The sequence below is a fragment of the Pholis gunnellus genome (genome assembly GCF_910591455.1).
Source record: "Pholis gunnellus genome assembly, chromosome: 13".
Lineage (NCBI taxonomy): Eukaryota > Metazoa > Chordata > Actinopteri > Perciformes > Pholidae > Pholis > Pholis gunnellus.
In genome coordinates this window covers 15,430,264-15,443,870 of record NC_136540.1, presented here as the reverse complement: position 1 = coordinate 15,443,870, position 13,607 = coordinate 15,430,264, and the positions used below count along the sequence as shown (strand labels likewise).

At 42.2% G+C, this 13,607-nt stretch overlaps 1 protein-coding gene across 5 annotated transcripts; it reads left to right on the top strand.

Annotated features, from left to right (window-relative positions):
* The first annotated feature begins 367 nt into the window (after nucleotides 1-367).
* On the top strand, nucleotides 368-12,934 carry uimc1 (ubiquitin interaction motif containing 1). 5 transcript variants are annotated; one of them, XM_079171831.1, is made up of 24 exons: nucleotides 368-400; nucleotides 669-759; nucleotides 1,299-1,360; nucleotides 1,489-1,619; nucleotides 1,740-1,815; nucleotides 1,958-2,076; nucleotides 2,210-2,381; nucleotides 2,535-2,701; nucleotides 2,870-3,595; nucleotides 3,895-3,949; nucleotides 4,061-4,161; nucleotides 4,332-4,444; nucleotides 5,019-5,199; nucleotides 5,820-5,924; nucleotides 7,163-7,218; nucleotides 7,428-7,615; nucleotides 7,923-7,993; nucleotides 8,261-8,381; nucleotides 8,562-8,876; nucleotides 9,028-9,109; nucleotides 9,205-9,310; nucleotides 9,414-9,462; nucleotides 9,805-9,838; nucleotides 10,076-12,934. In XM_079171831.1, the coding sequence occupies exons 4-24, from the start codon at nucleotides 1,509-1,511 to the stop codon at nucleotides 10,254-10,256; spliced, it is 3,129 nt and encodes a 1,042-aa protein (XP_079027957.1). In that variant the 5' UTR covers nucleotides 368-400; nucleotides 669-759; nucleotides 1,299-1,360; nucleotides 1,489-1,508; the 3' UTR covers nucleotides 10,257-12,934. The 5 variants fall into 5 exon arrangements, with proteins under 5 accessions (XP_079027957.1, XP_079027956.1, XP_079027955.1 ...); XM_079171830.1 differs by lacking the exon at nucleotides 1,299-1,360 and having other exon boundaries at nucleotides 370-400; nucleotides 5,052-5,199; XM_079171829.1 differs by lacking the exon at nucleotides 1,299-1,360 and having other exon boundaries at nucleotides 370-400; nucleotides 5,049-5,199.
* Nucleotides 12,935-13,607: the final 673 nt, after the last annotated feature.

The window sequence follows — 13,607 nt, the reverse complement described above, 5'->3', positions numbered from 1 at the left end:
GGAAGTACTTGGTGGGCAATTTACACGTGTAGATACTAGTAGAAATCTGTAAAAACAAAGATAAATAATTTGTGTTTTTAAAAGTAAAATGTCCTCATATTTGAGGATTAGTAAGTGTGACAGGCAGACAACAGGCACCAACAGTCTGTCTGTTTGTCTTAGTTTGTTCTTGTAAAATTCTCCAATCCTTCCTTAAATGTACTAATCCTCAAATATTAGCTAATTCTACTTAAAAAAAACATAACATGTATTAATTTAAATATGCATGGTGAACATGTTGAATTTCCGTTGACGCGACTTAATACGGCTCTGGCTGAAGGCAGCGTGAAGGTCGCGCCTGACGTAGTAGTCACGTGACTCAAACAAACATGGCGCCGCGAAAGTGAGGAAAACTCTTGATGTGAGTCTTTCTACACTGAATATTGTTTGGTTTATCGTTATTTTAAGTAGCCGTGGAACAAAAAAAACACACATAAACAGCGACTTTGTTTTAACTATACGGTAAATTAAACACAACATCGAGAAAATTAATTGTATTTGATGTTTTTAGGGTCTCGTATGGTCAGTTTGTTTCCTTGTCAACCGATGTTCTCACGCTATGGAATCTAACTTTAACTGACGATTTTCTGCTTCTTACTCCGCTCTTTTGTTTCAACTTCAACACGCAGGCTAGTTAGTTTGGGGTCAACGCTCGTGCCATCACGTCACACCGACCAGCCGGACAGATGAGAGGAAGAAGAGGACAGTCTTCATCATCGGGTAATAACTGCTGTTGAGAGTGCGTGAGGAGGGTGCGCTGTTATTATTGGTTATTTTGAAACCGTGGTGTATTTACATGGAGGGGGAAGAAGAGGAGGGAGGAGGAAGAGGAGTAATACTAGTACTACAAATGAGTAGACCAACCAACACGCTTTTTACAAAACCTCATGCAGGACTTGTGGATAACAATGAGGATAACATAACAATAACAATGTTGTTATAATGTTAGAAAGAGCTGCAGATGATGTCTTCATTTAATTTCTCTCATACACGCCATCATGTGTATAAGGCCCCAAAATGAATACAGGTAACACTGCATACTTTACTAACAGGGGGGGGGGGGCTGTTAGTCAGACTGCGAGTTTAATTAAGGCCAGATAGCTTAACTGCCACTCATGTTTCATGTTGAAATGTAGTAACTTTAACCTTTACTGAAGGCCTGAGTGGTTGGTTCAAGACGCTGGTTGAATCTGTGCATGTGTGGACGAACTGAAACGGCTCATAAGAGAGATTTGTGTTTCTTCTTTTTCAAACTGAAGAGGCTGGTTTACAACAGCCATGAATTGGCCGATACGTCACAAATCCAGCAGAAAGTAGACGGGTGAGCTGCATGTGAATTCTTCACTCACCTTAGATTCTGGCAAGAAAGGACAAACCAGCAGGAATTTGAGTGGAGCTGGATTATATGGTTTTTGAGATGTAACTGCTTTATTTATTTGTGTGTCGTAGTTTCTCAGGAGCAGACCAGGATGGCTCTGAGGAAGCAACTACTCCAGGATGTCAGCGACGTTCCCTCCGGAAGCCAACAGGTTGACGAAAACACGCAGGAGGACGAAGCTCTCGACGATGGAGACGACAATGTAAAGAAAATGTTAAGATGAGCTACATAAATACAGGTTTATATGTTTAACTCCAGAAGTACAGGCTAAAAAAAAAGATGTAAAAAAAACTACTACAACTTAGTTTGTTTGTTCTTCCAGGACGAGCTCTCATCAACACTTCTGTCACCGGCATTGAGAGAAAAACGGAAAAGAGAGACAGAAAACAAATCCAAAGGTACATAAGAGTCTAAAACTTGGCCATCCAAAGCTTAAGCTACCCTAACTAAGTCACTGTGTTCATCACATTTAAAGCCAATGTCTGTAATATATATAACACTGACTTTCTGACGTAGTAACCATGTCCCTGTTGTTCTCAGAGATGACCGAGGAGGAGATGATGGACATGGCTCTGCGTCTGAGCGAACAGGAAGCCAGCGTCACTGCGCTCAGAGTCCAGCAAGAGGAAGAGGCCATGACGAAAGCCATCCAAGAGAGCGTGAGTTGTTGAAGCTGTACGGTCATTTGTGGAGGATACAGAACCGATTGCATACTGCAGTAAATGTACAACCACTTCTAGTGTAGATGACAGACCGGTTTCTAAATATCTGTGTTTACTTTGTGTCTCGTAGATGTTCAACCAGACTCAACCGGCCCAAAGTCGGCGGCTGCTCACCGATGCTGAAGCTTCACTCGGGATCTTCTCTCACAGGAAACTCTTGTATGCAAACGGGAAGAAGGCGTCGGCCGTCAATCAGGGAGCAGCGGAGGACGTCTGCACACCAGAGGCCGGCCTGAACCCAGGTGAGTCACTGTTGTTGTTCCATAGCCTGCAACTTCTAGTATCCTCCTGCACCAAAGGGAGAATATATCAAAAAGAATAATGTTAGCGTTAAATCAGACCAGCTGCTGCTGAAGTGCCCATGAGTGTGAACACGTGCTGTACTGTATTCCCAGGAGCAAAAGGAACAGGAGATGAAAGTAATAACAGGCTGAAAAAGCGGAAAAGGAAAGAAGGAAGTCCTCTGCTGGAGATGCCGGACTTGTCGCAGGTTCAGAAGATCTCCTCTCAGGCTTCACCCTGCAGCTCAGAGGGTCTCTCAGTGCCTCTGGACTCACCGCAGGTTTCTGTCTTTCCTTTTGATTCGTGTGATTCAATTAATTATTTAGTCTAGAAAATGCTGCTTGAGCTAAAAGAGAGAGAATATTGGACTACCATCATCAGCTGAGCACAAACACAACTCCAAATAAATGATAATGTTTGTGTTTGTCTTCTCTCAACAATAAATCAGAGCTGTGACTCGACCCAGATCGACGACTGTCAGCTTCTTAAATCCCCCGTCTTCCCCTCCGCTGACTGCAGAGCCAAGGTTCACGTCCCCCGGCTGAGCCAGGACCTCCTGGAGACCTGCAGAACCTCAGGGTTCGTGTTCTGCTACTCTCAGGACAGTTGGGCCTCGCCTCGAAAGTCTCAGCCCGCTCAAGCCAGCAGTTCCACATTTGCCAAAAGCCCCAAACGCTCCAACAACCTGACTATGTGCGAGAGTCCTGTCTCCTTAGAGGCTGATCATGGAGATGATGTAGAGACGGATCCGAGTCCCGAGTATTTTAAAAGTCCAGTATTTGGCAGGAATGCTCTGCACGAGTCGTCTCCAAGTGCCTGCAAATCTCAAGACGGTGTCTGTAACTCAGGGTTCATGTTCAGTTCTCAGGAGAGCTCGACCTCCTCTGTGAAGTCCACGTCCGGTCAGCCTAAGAGTCCAGTATTCCCCAAAAGCCCCGGCCTTCCCAAGAACCTCCCCTCCCCTGAAAAACCAGCAACCTGCAGAAGTCCTGTGTTCTCCGAGACTGTCGGAGGACGATGTACAAGCCCAGTGTTCAGCAGGATTGGAAGACTACGAAAGATTAAACTGGTTGAGCAGAAACACGCCGCGAGTCCTTCAACTGCTGAGCTCATGGGTTCAGACAGTGACGGGAATTTAACCACCACCGGGGCTCCGGCTCAGAGTCTGAGGCAGGTGAGTCCAGGTGTCAAACAAAGTGCTTCTCTGGTAGACGGGAACGTCTGAAACGACTGGATCTTTGAGTCTGATATTGTTTAAGAGTAATAAGTGTATTTTTTTAAAGCAACGCTGTTCTGCAACATATTTATTATATTGTAATGAATTTTACCACCGCGAGGATAAAAAGTATTTTTACCTCAATATCAGCCTGATGGCAGTAGAAAACAGTCTGATGCAGTTTCACTCATAGTATCCAGACAGTTTTTGTAACTTACTGCTCATTTTTAACTGTTTTTCCTGCTTTTTCAATTTAGGACAGCAAGACTGATCACAATCAAGATGCCGGGTTTAATAAGTCGTCTACGTCGGGTAAACATCACACAGAAGCTGCTTGTCCTTCTTAATCTTCACTAACGATGTGAGCAATAGTGTGAGTAGAACCTGTTGGTCAGTGGGTCTCCTGTGGTTTTCTGTTTTTAGATGATGTGGAGGACGAGCCCAATGCAACATCCAAAGACTGCTCGGTCGAGAAGGAGCTGACCAGCGATATTACGCTACTCTGGTCTGACGACGACGTCACGGTACAGAGGCTTCCTCGCTGTTGATGACCTCCAGTATTTTCCCACATATCCACTTTGTGTTATGTGTCATCAGATACACGTCTAGTTAATTCAGTCAGCATTAGAAGTATGATTTCTATCAGGAATAACGTTTGTCTGTCTTCACTGTTCCTCCCTCCCATCCGTTGCAGCCGGTGGGCTCACCCAGCCCGGTCTTCCCAGAGGAGAGACCTGTTCATCGGGCGGACGGTGAGGATGCATCCTTGAACCACGTGACGGCAGCTTCTCCGGGGATGAACTGCAGGTAGAGAACACCGCGAGATCAGAGTCTCTGCGTCACGTTAACCGGCTCAAACAGCGTGACAGTCAATCATAGTACTTAAAAATACTCTGTAATAAATACGCTGTAGTTATAGTCCTGCAATCAAAATGATACTTAGGTAAAAGTATATCAATTTGATTTGTAAAAATAGCGAGAAATGCCGTCACAATGACCCAGAATAATGTTTGTTTTCGACTTCAGTCCAAACTCAACATTATCACTAATACGTTCCAATTATTAAAAGGAAAAGCAGCAAATGTTCACATTTGTGAAGCTGGAATCATGACAAAAAATGAATAGTATATTAGTCATTCCTAAGATCACTAAAACATGAGTAAAAACCACAAAGTAAAACATGCTATCTTCCCCTCTGAGATGTAGTGGAGTTGAAGTAGAAAGTGGCACGAAAAGAAAAGACTGCAGTAAAGCACAGGTTTCAGATGTGTACTTAAGTACAGTACTTACAGGTAAATGTACTGACTGCATACTTGTCTCATCAAAGAGTTGAAGGACATCTCTTTGCTCGCTGTAACTCTCTGTATGTTTCCACAATGAGACCTTCTACCTCCACCTCCACCTCCACCAGCAGACAGCAGCCTTCCACCGCGGAGCGAGGACCACAGCCAATCAGCAGTCAGGGAGAGGTCAGCGGGGCGCCTGCAGGCGGGCCGACGGTGCACTACTACTGGGGGGTTCCCTTCTGTCCTCGAGGGGTGGATCCGGACGAATACACACAGGTGAAGATTTGTTTCATCTTGTTATAAATAAACGTTTCTGGCTAATCGCCTCATATCGCATCTTCTCAAGTGTGAGGATTTCTGCTGTGATGGTCAATGAAAGTCCTCAGACTGAGGTCACCTGTATTTGACCAGATGATATGAGAGGTACGAGGCTCCAAATAATCCCTTCCGTCTCATTCATGATGGCGCTGCTGGCTTTGAAACTCCAATGATCTTCACTTAAACGTCAGATCTGTGTGCTTTGATGAGAACGTAACCTTCATACATGAAACAGTCACAAACGTCAGATGTCCATCATGTTTTCCATCGTTTGAGCTCTGACCGGAGCTCTTTAATGACCTCATCTTGTTATTTCCTCTTCTGGAATAATTTAATCTCACCTACGGGAGATTTAAACTCCACCAGCTGTTTAACTATATATACTCTCATAACAGCAGTAGATGGAAACACATGTTAATTCACATTTTCTTTTTGCAGATTGTCTAGAAATTATTTTATTAAGCATATTATAAACTCAATAATACAAACCATAAACATGCAATCAAATTGTAAAATAAAATAATATCTAATTCTTCACTTTCTCTTCTGTTTCTCTGTCCATTCATCCCTCATGTCAGGTGATCCTGGGTCATATGGAGGTGTATGAGAAGAGTCTGAAGCAGGCTCAGAGGTGTCTGCTCAGGAAGGCTGAGTGGGGGGAGGCCGTCCTGCCAGAGCCAGAGGTAACATAATAACTAGTGTCTTTATGGACTTCATAGGCTGATATCTAACTAGAGATGATGTTCATATACAGAGTTTAATGAACCAGAGTGAACCTCTGAGGCCTGTAGTGGCCTGAAGTATTCAGATCATTTACTCACAATAGAGCAGTGAGAAAACGCCCCATTAATAGTAAAAAAGTCCTTCATTCAAAATCCTACTAAAGTAAAAGTACAGAAGTATTATCAGCTAAATGTACTTAAAGTATCAGAGAAAAAGTCCTTGTTTTGCTCTGTGACTGATGTATTTTATAGGACATTATTAGGTTGTTTAATCAGTTGGAGGCTGAGCTAGTTTTAACTATATTATATGTATATTTATATACAGTAAGGTAGTTTGTTTTAGAGGTGCTAAAGACAAAAATGTAGTCATCTGCTCAGGTAGAGATTACTCTATTATATTTCTATACTGTAATTAATTAATGCTCTGAATAATGTAAAGAGAACCTTTACAAATATATTTGTATTCAAATAGGCAGAAGTAGGCAGAAGGCAGAACACATTACAAACAATAGCTTAATAACTTGCATTCTTTCTAATAACCAGCAGGAGGAGACTTCTCCGTTTGCAAAAATAAGTCAGATTGTATAGAAGTCACTGAGAAAATGACTCTACCTCTCTCTTAATTTATTACCTCAGTAAACATTGTAAACATGAGTTTATGGTCTCAATCTCTAGTTTCAAGTCTTCTTCACTACAGCATGATGTTCGTTTAGTAAGTTTTGGTCCATTTAGAGTCAGATAAAGCAGGGTATGCTTTAGGGCGAGGCTACCTTGTGATTGACACGTCGCTACCACGCCGTTGTCCGGTCTGGGAGTTGTCCTGGTTTCGCCTTACAACTTTAACCCTTTCACAGTCTGTTTTCATTAATTTAATTGTAACACTCGGTCCCCTAAAAATGCCGTATTTAGCGTTGGTTTGTACTCAGCGTCACCCTCTCGTGTTACTTTTGGTTCCAAAAAATACAAGTTTGCTAAAAAGTCAAACATCTGATAAGAAGAGAAATGCTACGTTGATATGAACACTTATTATTATACACTATTATTATTATTGTTCTAGTCTTAGTGTACGTTGTTCCTCCCTGCTGTGATGTGAAGACACTAATGAGCATAACATTTATGAAACAAAGCTGTTGTGTCTGAAGTTTCAACAAGTTAAATTCATTCTGAGTTGTTTAACAACCTTCATGTGTTTTTCCTAGAAATCCCCTTCACCTGAGTCGCCTGCTGAATCCTCTCAGCAGCTTGTTCCTCGAAGGTAAAAACCGTACTGGCTCTTCTACTACAGTGGGAATGTGTCTTGTTAGCGTTCTGTTAGCCTTCGTGGTCACACAGGATCAAAGAAGCAGAAAGTCAGACAGCGAAGCGCTTCAGTCTCAAACCAGAAAGATAGAATACATTGAAAACTACTGAACTACTAACAAGAGAGGGCGTCTGAACTGACGACCATCGTTCATTTATTTTCAGGCGTGGCCTCAGACTGAGAAGGAAAAATGTGTGTGAGGCAGCTGATACACTTTCTGCTGAGGCAGAGGAGGATGAAGAACACAATAAGGATGAAGAGGAGGAAAGAGCGAGCAAAGAAGGAGAAGAGAAGAAGAAGAAGGAGGGAGAAGAAGGACAGGCGGATACTGATGACTGTGAGGTTTGTCCAGGTACTGAAGCTCCATCTTCTCTTCATGTGCAGGAGGAAGTTTATCCTCGTGGTGAAATGTCTTTGTGTTTTCTCAACGATCTTTATCTACACCAACAGCTTGAGTTTTCTGAATATGGTTGTTTAGCTTAAAATATTAGAAAGCAAAGAGTTTTTTGCAGCAGATGATGGCTGTTTTAAATTCTCACCTGGCGAGGAAACCGGCCTCTTCTATGATTACCTTTTTAATTTAATCACAATAGGCCTTTTTTCCTTAAAAACTAAACAGCTGATAACAGCTGGTGCGTCTCTCTGGTTCGTCTCAACAGAAACCCAGCTGAGTGACAACGATGACGACAAGACGCAAGATCTGATGATGCCGCCCAACGCAGCAGCAGAGGTGAGTTTAAACACTGCTTCGGTTCTCTAGGTTATGACGTTAATGAGGTTGTCCTACAAGTGGATGCAAGTCTGAGGATGTTAAATTCAGTTCTAAGTATCAGTGTGTTTATTAATAATTAATAACACACTCGGCAGGTGGCTTTGCTATCACACATTGTTTCGGGAGAAGATGTACAACAGAAGATAAAACAATCACATAAATCTACCATAAATATCAACTATTTCATCACTTCTTCCTCTTTGATGTCGACAACATTCTCTCCAGCGTGGATTTCAGTTTGACGGTAAAAAGAGTCCGGAGCCGCCGGAGGTCGAGATGATTCTCCAAGTGGATTCTCCAGCCGGGGAGAAGCTGCAGGAGGAGGAGGAGGAGATGGAGGTGGATGGTAAGATCACGTTGTGTGGAAAGGACATCTGACACGTTGAACTCTTAACAAATAGAACAGCAAACCACATTTGTAGTTGTGTGTCTATTCTGATGCAAATGTCCCCGACCTGGTCGTGTGGTGGCTGAAGTTGTAGAAATCATTGTTGGGGAATAATCTGAAACATGCACTGTTTTTCAGCCGCAGTGGACAGAAAGACGAAGGGGAGCATCCCTGTGAGCTGCAGCGATGCTGGAGGACAGCATGTTGGAGAGGAGAGGACAGAGGAGGACGGGGGGGATCCAGATGTGGAGGAGATAACGGATCGAGGGCTTCAGAGGTCCATGTCTTCTGAACTGAAACCAGCCGCCCTCTCTCAGAACTCTGAAGCCAAAGTGGACTGTCCCATGTGTCAGGGCTCTTACCCGGTGACGGAGATCGAGAGGCACGCTGCGTACTGCGACGGAGAGGTGGCCATCGTGGAGGAGAGGAGGCCCGACAAAGGCTGCTTGCAAGGTGACCGAAACGTTATTTTATTCAACACAGTTCGGCCTCTAGATTCACGGCTGTAAGCTGCAACGTTAGATTTTCACAGTGGTTGGGACATAACAGTTTAGCGTTGTTGTGTTGCTGGTTTAAAAAGGACTCCTTCCTGTTCACTTCATAGTGTCTATGAAGCCTCGGAGGAAGAGAACAAGGAGAGCAGAGGCGGCTGCTGAAGTGACTTATGAACCCTCCAACACTGGCAAGTAAGTAGGTACCACCTGTCGTTAACAGGAACAGCTCAGCGGTTTCACACGGGTTCTTTTTTCTGTTCGTATTTTAAATACAGTTTTGTTTTCAGCGGGAATCAAGAGAAATGTTACATCTGTCAGAAAGTTGTTCCACTGAGAGACTACAACCGACACACCGAGCTCTGCATCCTACGGCAGGCATCAAAGACTGCAGCGGTAAGACTCGTCACACACTCGGTCATACGTCGATAGAAGTGCACAAGATTCTGTTGATGAGGTTGGATTCTTTCTATATTTATATATATTTCTGACCTTCCAGAAGGGAAATCTGCTGTCGGCTCTGGAGCAAACCGAGAGCAGAGATTCAGGTGAGTCTAGAAGTCTTTTAAATGTAACAACACTTGATGCCAGCAGCTCTGTGAAGCTGTACTGAGACACAGTGGAGCTTTGAGCTAAATGCTAACAGCAGAAAGCTGTTAGCATTTACCGTGTGTGCTAACAAAAAGGACCTTCAGTTCCTCGGGTTCCTCCAACAGTGTGAACAGAAAGAAGCAGGTGTGAACAACTGGACTCACCTGAAGCCCAACATTCAGATGAAACAATGTTGAGCAGATAAATATATGTTTCTGCAGCCTCAAAAACAAAATGATTAGCAATAGAACTCATCGTTTGATTCACATTTGCACTGACTTGTTGTTCTGTGTTCACAGAGGCCGGGCCGTCTGGATCCAAACTCCACTCGGGGTAAAGACGTCTGAGAAACACTGACATTATGATTTGAGTTACAATATTCTTTGTGGACACTTTGATCCAGAACTCACAGTGTCTGTCCGAGTGAACATTGTGAGGACAGACGTGGTAGAAATGTCTGTGCTGATCCTCAACCGTGTCGTGTGAATCAGTTAGTCGTCTAGTTCCAGTTTTAAAGGATATTTTCTGCTTTAACGAGCATTGATTTCTTGTGTCTTTGTTCACTTTTAGAGATGTCATTGATCTGCGGGATGATGACGATGATGATGATGAAGAGGAGGGCAGCGTTTCAGCTGTCAGGATCAGTAACTCTCCCATCAGAGCCTTCACTCCCATCTCAGAGGCCACCGGCTGCCTTATTGACTTCAAAACACAGCAGCGAGCCAAGACGCTGCGTCAGAGACGAAGATGAGGACGGCCTCCTGGTGCTAACGGAGAATACTGGAAACCAGAGCCTTAAATAAAGACCCCATCAGGTTGGACGTGACATGATGAAAAAAAAAAAGACTTGTTTTTTAACCGAACACCTTCCTGATGTCACATATTTATGCAGGTAAACGACTACAGATCGAACACTTGAATGGTCAAAATCTCACAATTAATTCAAAGGAGCCGGATTCAGACTCTTAGTGTGCCACTAAATTTAGCATTTGTATATGTTGACGTGTTTCAGACTACCTCTTTGTGTATTGAAACATTTCCTTTGTGTTTACTTCTGTCGTCTTCACCTTCTGAGTGTAAATCTAATTCATACTAACAACATTTTACTGGCCTTCAAACCTGAAATATGAGAAGTGAAGTTATTGTTTCTAGCCCTGCTAATCAGTCGTTCCTCCACTTATCTCTCCAATATCTCCACACACATTGGATGGATTGCCATGAAACTTTGCAAAGACATTGATGTTCTCCACAAGAGGAATCCTACTGACTTTGGTGATCCGCTGATGTTTCATCTGGAGGCCAACTGCAGGTCCAAACACTTTAAGTTTATAAATAGAAACGCCCAATATTGGCACGCTGACTTGCTTAAGTGTTAGCATGTGTAGATGCTAACATGAAGCCTTCTAATGTTAGCATGTAAATGTGCTAAATTGTCATCATGCTAATGTTAAAATGCTTTACAAACACAACATTGTGAATTTCCCACACACACTGTACACATGTTCACATGCTAGCTCTTGCGTGCTGAAGTTAGCATTTAAGCTGATGTTTAGCTAATGCAGATGTTACAAGCTGAGTTCTACCGCACCGCTGAATGACATCCGATTGATTGGTGGACGAACAACCAATCAGAGATGTGTAGGCTGATGTCATCTTCCTCTGCCAGAGCCGGAAGAATGGAGACAAGAATGGCAACAATTGTGGATTTAGAGGCTTTACTAGTGATTAATTTCTTTATCGATTCATCCGCAAATATCTTCTCGATTCATAAAATTAAAAATGTCAGAAAAAGTTTTAATTTCAGAGACCTAAATGACGACCAAAAGTCCAAAACCCAAAGATGTTAATATAACAATAATTCATGACAAAGAAGAGCAGAACATTCTCACATTTGAGAAGCTGGAACCCGTGAAAGTGTCTTTTTTTGGGGGGCTTAAAAATCTCGGATTAATTGAACTGATTTTCAACTGATCGATCAGTCAACTCATCGTTAGAACTCTATGTGGATGAGATGAATGCAGCTGCACAGGTTGATGTAAGTCCATTCACAGAAATGATTCCTTCAGGCGCGACAAATACACGTTTGCCCACATGAGTGTGAATGTCCTAAAAGGGCCACCGTAGAGATGATAACTATTGTTTATTCAGATTACAACATGGCCTTTTTTCTGGCACCACCTTCCGGACAAACAACATTTTTTTAGAGCTAGTAATAACTATGTTGTCTCCACTTTACGTCAGTCCGTTGTAGTTTCTAGTCGGTTGTTGAGCACTTAAGATCAAACGCAAACAGTGGAAAGATTGAGAGCCTGAAGAGCTCTGCAAGCATTACTTTGAGAGAACATTAAATCGGTCTGTTCAATGCAAATCTCTTAGTTGTATCAGAAAACATTCAAAGTGCTTCAAATGTAAAATCAGATATTTCTTTTTTTTAACTGTTGACATTTGTTACCCCATAAAATGGGATTATAAACCCACTTCCTGTCAGATCCCACATCACCTGTTGTCACTGTGACTCGAGTGGAAGGAAGTGCAATTCAGTTGAAGCCTGAGAACTCTGCTTGTGATCTTAATGTCCTCGTTATCGGAGACAGCCCGCTGAGGGAGTTGCAAGGAACCGGAAACATGTTTGTTAGGAGTCGATTTTGATTTTGATTTCCATCTGTGACGATCAAATTTGCACTTAAGAAGCTCAACATGTCGTCACTGTCCTGTTAAATCATCTTCTCTCAGCTCAGAGGAGTTCACCATGGGCCATATGAAATATTGAGTTGATGGAGATCAAATTTGCCTTTTTTTTTTTTTTTTTTGGTCTTTGACTGTATCAACCTTGAATATTGTATTGGCACTTTAGAGTTGAATTTGCTAAAACTCACTGTCACACACTGATCACACGTGTTGGTTCATTGAAGGGAGAGACATTCAGCTGATGCTACATGATGTTTTCAGTGGGTGTTCTTATTTTGTTCTTGAGCAGATTTCACACAGATACAGTTTGTCTAATCCTTGGTGTGCAACAGGCTGCCGTTGTTACATTTCACTTGTACTTCCTGAGATACTTTGTTGCAATGCAGACTGTGTGTTGCGTAAGACTCTGTCACAATGTTCAGTTGTACCAACTGGGTCGAAGTTTAGGAGGAATAACGATGAAGTGGAGTTCAAATAAAAGATTAACAGCTGTTTTATCAATAAAAACTGTGTCCACTTTAGGACCAAAAGTACACGGACGCAAAGGTTCCACTTGTATGTGATAGTTAAACATGTGACACCGTGGGCATTAATGTGCGGCCATAACAGCAGTATTGAGATCCTTTACTTCAAGTAAAAGTACTAATATCACACATGCATTGGAAATGTAACCTCAGTAAAAGTATGTATAGTATAACAAGGAAAATGTACTTAATGTATTAAAAGTATATGTGACCGTTATACTATCATGTATTATATCATAGATTATTGTTACTCATGCATGAATGGATGATGGGTGAACAGGATTTTCCTGTAGCTGGTTGAGGTGGAGCTCATTTTAAACTATTCACTAATGATTTTTTTAATGACGAGTTTGCTCCACCAACTGCTTAACGGTTAACCTTAGCTTTAAGAAAAAGTTTGACCTGAACTAAAAGGCTTTGGAGACCTGAAACGTAGAAAGAACTGTTTGTCAGACAAGTAAAAAGAAAAGTACAACTGATTATAAATAATACTTATATGAATAATTTAAATGGAGTGTAAAAATAAATGGAAAGCTAGAAAATCATCATCTGTAGCAGATGGGTTTATGTTCAGATTTGAGGCTTAAAGACTCCATCTTTGATCCATCAAGTAATATCATTTTGTTAAGAATAAGATCATGAATAAGATCACAAACCCATTTCTTCCCCTTTTCCATTTTGCTCTGAAAGAAACTCTTAGAGTAAAGATTCCTGATAAGACATTGTTCTAATTCCTGCACAGGACAAACTTCCTCAACCTGTTTGTTCCAGACTGATTTCAAATCCACGGAGTTGACTGTGTTCACCAGACGGAACTTAAATATCAGACACATCAACTACAGTATGTCCAGGACCATTAAGGGTCTGGTCTGCTTAACTAATTAGTTAGT